The following is an 11,062-nucleotide window of genomic DNA, read 5'->3' as shown; positions in this document are numbered from 1 at the left end:
ATCAGAAGACTTCTAGAACAAAATCTTGGAAATTTGAAGTGCGAAAAATTGATTTGACTGATGGTACAAACACGGAGAATTGCGTTGATAGCGGGTTTGACTGGTAACTAGCAGCATAATCTGAAACCCGGACTCCGCGCCTGCAAATTTTAATTCTGTACCAATTGCGTCAGCATTATTTATCTGAAAATAAATCTCAAATAAACAGTGTATGAAGTGATAAATAGTATTTGGCGTTTATGTAAGAATAAATTTAACAGCGAACCAAAATACTGTATAAAAAAATTCTAAAAATTGAGTATTCATAAAATCAGGATATTTATGAAATAAAAATCCAAGATTGTATAAAACTCCAAATTTTTAGACAGAAGTCTGTTGACTTCTCTTTGAAAAAAAAAAAGACGCGGGCAAATTTTGGGGTATAACAATAATGATCATAACACTTAGAAAATGATGGGATCTCAGAGGTCAAAAATTGGGGTGCAACAGCGATGTCTTGATTTTTCAATATTTTCTTATTCTGAGATGCTTTACGTTAAGCATGTAAAAAAGGACAGAGTGAAGTATGTAATAAGTGATGACTCCGATTAACTTTTTCTTTTCCTGTAATGCTTTTTAATGATTGTTTTGTCATCATTTCAAGTTGATTATAATAAATCACCAAAAAATCAAATTTATATACAAACGCCGTGTATCATTTTTTCATGTTGGCCCTATATTTTTTATAAATGCAAATTAAAATATTTCATTGACACGACCCGTGCGAACGCAAGGGTCCTTTACTAGTTTATTAAAAAAAACATTATGTATTAAGGAGAATAACACATTGTGAAATCTCTCATTTCATCCCGTGGATCTCTCATGCACCATGTGTTTCTAAAAATACCTTTTATTTTTGGAGGTGTATCTCCGAAAGCACTTTTTTATTTTACTTTGATTTGTTCCGTAAATGCATCTACGAAATTTTTTTTAATGTTGTTTAAATGGTTTCGTAGATGTATCTACGGAATAATTCAAGATAAAAAAAGTTGCTTCCGTAGAAACATCTATGAAAGCGGGAGGCAAAAATGAAATTTCACCGAATGTCTAAGAATATTATGAAGTGGATTGAGATATCCTCTTATAACTGATAGAAATCAAACCCTAAATCATAACTCATAACAAATTCAAAGAAGTCTTCCAAACGACACTCATCACAAATTTTAAAGATTAAGGAAATGTGAATGTTTTCAGAACTAGAGGTCATAAAATTAAAGAGTCCCAACCACTCAAAGAAACTATCAGTGGAGATGAAATTTTGAGAGTTTATTGAATAAAAGAAATTAAATGAGAATGTTGATGTGCAAGAATAAAAAAAGTAAGTTCATGAGGAGAAAAAATTACTAAAATCTAAGATAAGACTCCCTTATTCTAAGACTTAAAAAAGAAAAGGATAAAAAAAATTATGATATGTTTGGATTGATGGAATAGGATAAAATAGAACGGAATGGAATAAAGTTATATTCTATCATTTGAATGGATTGAAAAATGATGGAATGGAGGGTATTGAATGGAATGTATTCCATTACTTTTCATTATTTTTGTACTATCCCTTATTCTTAGACTTAAAAAAAAATATAAAAAAATTAAAATTAGGATATGTTTGGATTAATAGAATAGAGCGGAATGGAATAAAGTTATATTCTATCATTTGGATTGATTGAGAAGGATGGAATGGAGGGCGTCGAATGGAATGTATTTCATTACTTTTCATCATTTTTTGTACTCTCCGATTTGAGCATAATGACAAAATTATTCTATTTTATCATGACGTACCCAAACAATAGAATGACATCTTTATTCTATTTTATTCTGTTCTGCTCCGTTCCATCCAACTCCGCGTCGTTCTTTTTTACGTATGCAAACATAGCCTTATAGGCTTAAAAAATTTCTTGAAATATTCAAAAAGCTACAAATTGATGAAATATAAAAGTAAGTCTTTATTCCGTATCAAGTGCTATAAATAGTCATTTAAGAATAATTATAATTTTAAGTAAAAAGAGTTTGGGTCTATTTGGTAAAAATAACGGTTGACTGATAAGCTAGCTGATAGCTTATAGTATATGACTGATGGCTGATGACTAATGACTTATAGCTTATAGCGGATGGTTGAGACTGATAGCTTATAAGCTCATTGAAGTGTTTGGTAAAATTAACAGTTCAATTAACTTATAAATGTAAAATGACATAAAAGATATTTAATATATAATTATTTTATTTTAATTAAAATAAATTATAAGGGTTAAAAATGAATTTTAATTAAAATAATAAGGATAAAAAAGGAAGAAAAAATAATAAGCTATAAGACATAAGCTAAAACGCTATTTGAAATAGCGTATGAAAAATAAGCTATAAGCTAGTAAAATAAGCTATAAGCTCGTGATGAAAAGACCGTTACCAAATGGATCTAAATTATCATACGAGCTTATAAGACATAAGATATAAGCTATAAGCTCGAAAACATGTCTTACCAAACAGAGTCTTTGTAGTATGATGTTGAAATAACTATGGAACTATAAAAAAAGCAATAAAACTAGGAAGAAATTAACACCGATAAAAAATACCGACATTATATTGCATTAACTTCAATGTATTCCAATGATCATTTATACATATTTTAACTAACATTACATAGTATCACTTGTTTCCATGTGAATAGAGGAAGCAAAACGGATCGTTGCCCGTCGGATCGGCCCGCGCATCTGCTAAAGTCTGCGTTGCCTCCTAAAACTCGCTTAGACAAAATTTGCCGTCCACCAAAGTCTGTCTCGCCTATTCGTTGACTTCGTCCGGTCATAAGTCCACTATTTTAGTTAATTCTATTAATTTCAATTCTTGATGGTTTTATTTTATACATTTATTTGTGAATATATGCAATATTTTTTAAAATAAAATTTGTTAAAAATGATGTTTAATAAAAAATTGTGTTAAAAAATGAGTGCAAAATTTAATTGAAAGGTAAAAAAATATTAATCTATTAAAAATATGAAAAATAAATAATTAAACAAAGGACAGGCAAGTCCGCCGTCTGCCAACCCGCCACCTTGGCGGGGCAGGCATGATTTTTATGCTCATTTCCATTTGGCGGGCTTGCCCGCCTTGTTCATTTTTTGGCGGGCTTAAGGCGAGGCGGGGCAGGCGGCCCGTTTTGCCACCCCTACATGTGAACATTATTGTTGTTTGAATAATATCGTGAGATCAATCATATTGATTAATCGATGATGTCTCGTTTGATTAAATGATACAACAACATTACATATCGACAATACCTTTGAATGTTAAACTTAAATCTATCTCTATAGTTTAATGTTTATATGAATATCCTGGATCTAGATTTAAAGAGTGTTTCTCAATAATAATTTAAATCCAAATATCAAGTTATGGTTGACCATATTATAACAAACATTAAACGCAAGAATAAACATCAATTCGAATGAAAAACCAAAACATATATAACAACATGATAAGAGTAATACATTAGATATAGTTAATTACAACTAACTCTTATTAGAGAAAGTTTGACTACTCATTGTCATAGTAGCAACACAAATGAAAATCCTGGATCTAGATTTAAAGAATATTTCTCAATAATAATTTAAATCCAAATATCAAGTTATAGTTGACCATATTATAACAAGCATTAAACGCAAGAATAAACATCCATTCGAATGAATAACCAAAACATATATATGACGTGATCAAGAGTAATACATTGGATATAGTTAATTACAACTAACTCTTACAAGAGAAAATTTGGCTACTCATTGTCATAGTAGCAACACAAATTAAACATATAAAAGGAAACAAAATAAAAAACGATCCCTCGAACTTTTTTCGTTATCCATTCAAATCCGCTTCGATAGTTCCTCTTTGTGATATTTTGAATGTTTTTTGTCTATGTGTATGTTACTAGTGTTCAAAATAACAAGATCACACATTTTTTATGCCTTTAAATCTATTTATTACATTGGATATAGTTAATTACAACTAACCCTTACAAGAGAAAGTTTGGCTACTCATTGTCATAGTAGTAGTACAAATGAAACATATAAAAGGAAACAAAATAAAAAATGATCCCTTGAACTTTTTTCAGTATCCACTACGCTCTTTATGATACTTTGAATGTTTTTTTGTCTATGTGTATGTTACTAGTGTACAAAATAACAAGATGAAACATTTTTTATGCCTCTTAAGCCTATTTATAAAAACAATAATGACATTCATTCTATAATTGAAGAAAATTTCGCTTAGCGAATGAGACTTCTTTGGTTCTGAGTGATCTCGAATTGCTTTCACAACGTCTGCAACTTTATCCTCTTCAATTTTATATCTCCGTCGTACAAGTTCATCAACTTGTCCCACGCTCCTTTGATCGTTTCCTTTTCAATGATCTTCTCGAACATGTTAGGATCCACACACGGCTGAATCAAGGACAAAGCTTTTCCATCTTTCTTCCTTTGAACCTTGTACGCAACTTTTTAAACATCATTTACATTCGCTTCTAATGTCGATACTTCCTTTCTTCCTTTGAATCAAGCTTTTCCATCTTTCTTCACTGATGTCCTTGAAAAGCTCTTTCTTCCTTTCTTCCTTTGAAAATATAATTGAATAGATAATTAACTCAGATTTATGTTGTATGAATTTAATTAGATAAATATTTGATGCACATTTTTTACACTCCTATTACATTTGGTTAATAATGTATGAAAATATTGATAGTTGAATAGATAATTAATTCAAATTGTGTTTTAAAAATAAATTAATTTATATAATTAAATTAATCAACATTTTAACTAGAATTGAATTAACCATATATTCAATCAAAAGACCTTTTATTAGAAAAATGTTACGATTACACCGAAAATTACACCAACATCTTATGTATATACGGTTACAAGTACTTTTTTTTTTTTTTTTTTTTTGCCTAAGTTAAAATCTTTTGAAATAATTAAGGTGTATGAGCTATTTAGTGTCAACATATTACAAGTACCTTTGTTTTTATAAATATTTTTTTTGCTTAAGTTAAAATGTATTGAAAAAATTAAGGTGTATGAGTTATTCAGTGTCAACATAGGACACCTCATTTTCAATGTCATTTTTTCTGAGTCATAATATCAAACTAGTACTTTTAACAGGAAAAACTAAGAGTAGATATTGCATTTTTATAATATAAAATATAAATGTAAAAATAAGAAAACTTTATACCTCAATATAAAAATAATAGTTAATTGGTGGAGTGGAGTTCTTAAAATTAATAGTTAATTTTAATAGTTAATTTGAACAATTAAATGTGATTAAGCAGAATATTAATGGATTTAATGAAAAGTTAGGAGGGAAACATTGTATTTTGTCTTAATATATTAAGGAGGATTAACATATTAAGGATTTTATGATTTCATTTTTTCATTTTTTCTCTAACAAATACATCTTTAAAAAGAGCATGGTCAGATGATATGTTACAAGGAGAGGAAACCTTAATTAGAATAAGAAACAAATATGAATTCTCTAAAATTAACAAGACAAAACTGTACCTTAACAACCATGCTAGATCTTTCATGACTAAAAAAAAAAACAACCATGCTACAACATTGACCTGGAATGTGCCTGCCCTCTTGGGGTTTTTTTTACATGTTTTTCAAAACCCCTTTCTTCAACCTTTGATAATTCTCCTTGTGAATATAATTTACACAAAAAAAAAAAAAATCATTTATTTCATGGATGTGATTTCAAATAACTTTTCAAACTGCATTTTGCAATTGTGCATCATCACATACAATTGCAATTTCAATTTCAAAGATTGTATGCAATTTGCATATCAAAATTAGATCATTGAATATAAAACTTAATGAGTTCCTCAAATGCTAGCTATTCCATTATCATACACCCCGACGGTACATCCCACGTTTGTTTCAATAAGATTAAATCACACAGTTCATCTCTTTGGATTGACAATGCTTTAGAACAAACACTGCCTGCATTTGTTCTTCAATTTGCTCTTACAATTGCTCTCAACCGTGCTCTCCTCTTCCTCGCCGAATCATGCAATGTACCTCGCATTGTTCCCAACATTTTTGTAAGCACATTACATTCATTCCATGAATCTTTATATATATATTTTTTAATATTCTTGTTTGTTAAAATGTGAACTAACTTTTGTGGATATTTTTCTAGACTGGTTTTTTATTAGGTTCATCAGCTTTAGGAAAATGGGAATATTTCTTCAGCAACGTATTCCCTTTCAACAATATGTATCCATTAGAGACAGTGGGAGCATTGACACTTGTTTACTACGCGTTCTTGCTTGGCTTAGAACTCGACTTGAAACCGATCACAAGGTTTTACTATAATAAGAAAGCGATTATTGTTGCTCTTGCTGGCTTAGTTTTCTCTTTGCCGATTGGTATTGGTTTATACTACCTTCTTATAACGGATATGGGCCGCAAACCGTTGTCGCGTTTAGATAATGATAAACATATGAGAGGTGCAATATTTTGGGGGCTGACACTTTCTTGTAGTAGTGAGTTTCCTGAGGTTGCTAAAATCCTTTCGGATTTGAAGCTTTTGCTGACAGAGAATGGACAGTTGGCGTTAACTTCTTCGTTGATTAATGATTTGTTCTCTTGGACACTGCTTTTGTTGGTTCTGACGCAATTATACTATGCTTCGTTGTTTTCGCTATTTGTCATCCTCGTACTTGTGTTGGCGTGTTTTTATGCGCTTCATCCTCTAGCTAAGTGGCTTGTTAAGAAATTTGGGAATGGTGATCGCGAGTTTGTTGAGACGGAAGTTGTGTTTCTTCTTCATGTGGTTTTGCTCATTGGATTAGTCTTTGACGGGTTAGGTGCACATTCGATAACAGGTGCTTTCTTTTTAGGAGTGATTATCCCGAAGGGGTCGCTTAACAATGCAGTTCAAGATAAGGCTTTTGATTTTGTGTCTATGTTCATGATGCCTTTGTTTTTTCTCATTATTGGGGAGAGAATCCATATTGAAGAATTGGCTTTGGACACACATTGTATAACAGTTGTGATTGTTATTGTGTTGGCTTTCTTGGTAAAACTGGTGTGCATATTTGCAGTTTCTTGGATGTATCAGATGCCGTACATGGAAGGATTATCGCTCGCGCTTCTCATGAATACTAAAGGAACAATGCCGTTAATCATTTTATACACCGCCACAGATAGACTAGTAAGTTTCCTACCAAACCACCCCTTAATACCTTGTGAAACCTACAAAATTTACCAGTATATAAGTTTATATGCATATATTCTTATGTAGGAATTGGAGAGGCAACCCTTTGTGGTAATGTTGTTGGCATGTTGGTTAATGACAGCTATTTCTGGTCCTGTCTTAGCTATGATCACGAAAACCCTTACTACAGGAAAAGTTCATGGAAGTCAAAGGAAGAGTATGCAAGGCACGCGACCAGACGCATCACTTAGAGTGTTGGCCTGTGTCCATTCAAAACACGAAGCCAATGCCATCATCGACCTTCTCAAAGCATCAAGTCCGTCTGTTAGGTCTCCTATTCAGGTATGAGCGCGTTCTTTCTATAGTTTTCGTATAATTTTCATGGTACGAAGTTTGTACTATCTAGCAACTCTCCTAATGCTGCAAAAAAGTTTTATGCATACAATCAAATCATATTTTATCCCAGTGTTACGCTGTGATATTATTACTTTCTAACATAAATTCAGAAATATCTACATCATACTTTATTGAATTTGTATTTGTGATGTGACATACGCGTGAATGATACAAGATTTATATATAATTTCAAATTCAGGTGTTGGCAGTGGAGTTGATCAAGATGACAAACCGGCCAACTTCATCGCTAATCATAAAAGATGCTAGGAAGCCATCGTTTCGCTCAAATTCAAGCAGGTTAGACAGCATAAAGCGAAACAATGGGGACAACCTTGGCAGCTTCGACAACCTCAGCCAAGCCATCTTTGCTGAAAAACTCAGAGTTGTCTCCCAATATAACTCCATGCACAAAGATATCATAAACCTCTGCACCCGCAGACATGTAAACCTCATCATAACCATTCTCCACAAACAACCGACCTACGACGGATTAGGCGCAGGCACCGCCACCGCTAGAGCCATTAACATAATCAACAGAGACCATGCAAACAGAGATGAGAAGAAAATAGTGTTGGAGAATCTAATCAAAGAAGCACCGTGTTGTTTAGCCATTTTCGTCGACCGTGGTTTTGATGATGATGAGAATCGTTCTAAAGAGAAGAGAATCGCGATGTTCTACATTGGTGGTGTTGATGACCGTGAAGCACTTTCTTATGCTTGGAGAATGAGCAGGAACATGGAGGTTCAGTTAACAGTGGTTAGGCTTGTTTGGGACAATCCCGAAGATGGGTTTGATGAAGTGGACAAAGAATATTTAAAAACGTTTGCACATCAGACAATGGATACGCCAACGGTGAGGTATCTGGAGAAAACGGTGAAGAACGAGAAGGAAACTGTGAAGCTCTTAAATAGGATAGGGAATAAAGGATTTGATTTGTATATTATTGGGAGAGGCCATGGGAGGAAGATGTCATTGGCTCAAACAGTTGATCCTGTTTTGGATGAGCCTGTTTTGGGTCCTCTTGGGGATACTTTGTCTGATCTGAATTCTGCTTCTAAGACATCTATCTTGATATTTCAAAGAGATGCTGGAGCTCAGAGTGGTAGGGGTGGTGATAGTTTGGGGAAACATGATGTTTCTGCGACGCCTGTGCAGTTTTTTGATGGTGTTGTGAATTCACAACAGGAGATGTTTCATCCACCAGCGACATTTGGTCACAATATTGATGTATAAAGATCATTTTGGATGAATGGCTGGAGAGTACTGTTGTGAGAATTGATACATGACTCCTGAAAAACTGACCTGTACATATTTCTTGTTTCCTTGAATAAGTCTCTTAGGTAGAGTATGGAGAGTGAATTGGTACATGGCTAACAATTGTAGCCGCAGATGCAGTAGGCACACTTGACTAAATTACTTATACAAACGAATGTGTTCATTTTCATGCGCAAATATTGACAAACTTGACTGAACTACGGAAGCAAACGACTGTGTTCATTTTCATACGCAAACATAGACAGACTTGACTGAACTACGGAAACAAACGACTGTGTTCATTTTCATGCGCAAACAGAAACAGACTTAACTGAACTACATAAACAAACGACTGTGTTCATTTTCATGCGCAAACAGAAACAGACTTAACTGAACTACATAAACAAACGACTGTGTTCATTTTTATGCGATTTATCATCTCTTTTCTCTTATATACATCTCTTTTCTCTTATAGTTTGTGGCGCTAACACTAACGAATGTTTCAGTTGTGCTTTGAAATCAGTTATATAGATAACACATTACCCATTTTTTGTTAACTTGGTAAAGGCCTGTCCTGTAGTTTCATATATTGAAGAGTGCAAATAGAGTGAAAACACATACTCCTACCAATTATAAACAAACATGTTTGATACAAAAGTAAGCAAGAAATGCACAAGTGCATCACTTTTCACTCATAAAAAACCAGCTTTATTACACAACAAAAACTCTCATAATGCATTATAGTATATGATTACAGTATGACCCTCCATGGTATAGTGTAATATTCTGAACTTTTATACTAAATCTCTCACTTGTCCTTCACATTAATTTCATGACCTCCATCTTCAGCTTCTTTAATCTGCCTCTCTATATCAGCCTTCTTTTCCAGAAGTGCTTCTAATTTTCCATTCACTTTTTCAAGCTTTTGTTTCAGACTGCTAACATCATTGGTCTTTGAAATTTTTTTCTTCTTCTCTCCCTTGTCTTCTTTCTTCTTCTTCTTCTCTTTACCTTCTTTCTTTTCATCTTCTTTTTCTGATTCCTTCAGTGTTTCTTCTATATCAATATCCCTTACAGATACTACTTCACCCTCTTGTTTCTCATTTTTATCCTTCTTTTTCTCTTTCTTGTCCTTCTTTTCCTTTTTCTTGTCCTTCTTTTCTTCACCATCCTTGTCTCCATCTTCTTCTTTTACCTTCTTTTCCTTTTTCTTCTCCTTCTTCTCTTCACCATCCTTGTCTTCGTCTTTTTTTCCCTTCTCCTTCTTTTCCTTTTTCTTGTCCTTCTTCTCTTCACCATCCTTGTCTTTGTCTTCTTTTACCTCATCCTTCTTTTCCTTTTTCTTGTCCTTCTTTTCATCACCACCTTCTTTATCCTTAACATTCTCTACATCAGTTTTCTCATCTTTTTCCTTCTTTTCCTTTTTCTTCTTCTCCTTGTCCTTCTTATCCTTCCCCTCTATCTCATCTTCCTTCCCCTCTCCATCGGTTTTGTCCTTCTTTTCCTTTTTCTTCTCCTTATCCTTCCTTTTCTTTTTCTCCTCATCATCCCCACCTTCATCATTATGTTTCTTCTCTTCCTTACTTTTTTTGTCAACTGTTTTACTCTCCAGATCTTTTTCTATCTCAATCTTCTCTTCCTTTACATCCACCGGTGTTTTATCCTCAATCTTGATTGGAATTGAGTCCTCCATATCTGTATTAATATGAACAAAATTGGTTAATTTCGTCCGCAAATACAAGCTTAACTGGCAAAATACCGATATTGTTAGATTTGACGCCAACACCAGGGTGCTCTCACGGTTGTGTGTGAGTGAGTGTCTGGTGAACTGAATTACTTAAAACTAGAATATCAAACAAAAGAATTTCCAGAATCAGTCTAGTTTCTCCAATTTTGATGTATAAAATGAATGCATATAATACACTACAGTAATAACATGATCACATATGAGAAACTTGATAAAGAAAAAACAGATCTGAGATCATAAACAAAAGTAATAGTACCTGTAATAATTGAGTTGGGTTTGTAGAAAGTAGTGAACAGCTTGATAAATGTTTTTGAATTGAGTTTAAGTAGTATGTTGTGGTGTATTTATAGGATTTTGGTAAGTGAGCTGTTAAAGACTTAAAGGGTAAGATATAAGATATATATTGTGACGTGGCAGCCACCCTAGTATTTACG

At 33.0% G+C, this 11,062-nt stretch overlaps 2 protein-coding genes across 2 annotated transcripts; one reads left to right on the top strand and one right to left on the bottom strand.

The window, feature by feature from the left end:
* Nucleotides 1-5,634: 5,634 nt before the first annotated feature.
* On the top strand, nucleotides 5,635-9,059 carry LOC131609937 (cation/H(+) antiporter 15-like). The gene is made up of 4 exons (XM_058881771.1): nucleotides 5,635-6,112; nucleotides 6,211-7,227; nucleotides 7,318-7,572; nucleotides 7,826-9,059. The coding sequence occupies exons 1-4, from the start codon at nucleotides 5,885-5,887 to the stop codon at nucleotides 8,858-8,860; spliced, it is 2,535 nt and encodes an 844-aa protein (XP_058737754.1). The 5' UTR covers nucleotides 5,635-5,884; the 3' UTR covers nucleotides 8,861-9,059.
* A 535-nt stretch (nucleotides 9,060-9,594) lies between these two features.
* On the bottom strand, nucleotides 9,595-11,029 carry LOC131609938 (uncharacterized). Its single transcript, XM_058881773.1, has 2 exons — nucleotides 10,885-11,029; nucleotides 9,595-10,576 (listed from the first exon to the last, which is right to left on the bottom strand). Exon 2 carries the CDS (start codon nucleotides 10,572-10,574, stop codon nucleotides 9,690-9,692), a length of 885 nt encoding a protein of 294 aa, XP_058737756.1. The 5' UTR covers nucleotides 10,575-10,576; nucleotides 10,885-11,029; the 3' UTR covers nucleotides 9,595-9,689.
* Nucleotides 11,030-11,062: the final 33 nt, after the last annotated feature.

This window comes from Vicia villosa, linkage group LG6 (genome assembly GCF_029867415.1).
Source record: "Vicia villosa cultivar HV-30 ecotype Madison, WI linkage group LG6, Vvil1.0, whole genome shotgun sequence".
Lineage (NCBI taxonomy): Eukaryota > Viridiplantae > Streptophyta > Magnoliopsida > Fabales > Fabaceae > Vicia > Vicia villosa.
The sequence above is the reverse complement of the archived record's forward strand: the minus strand, read 5'-3'. Positions and strand labels throughout refer to the sequence as shown.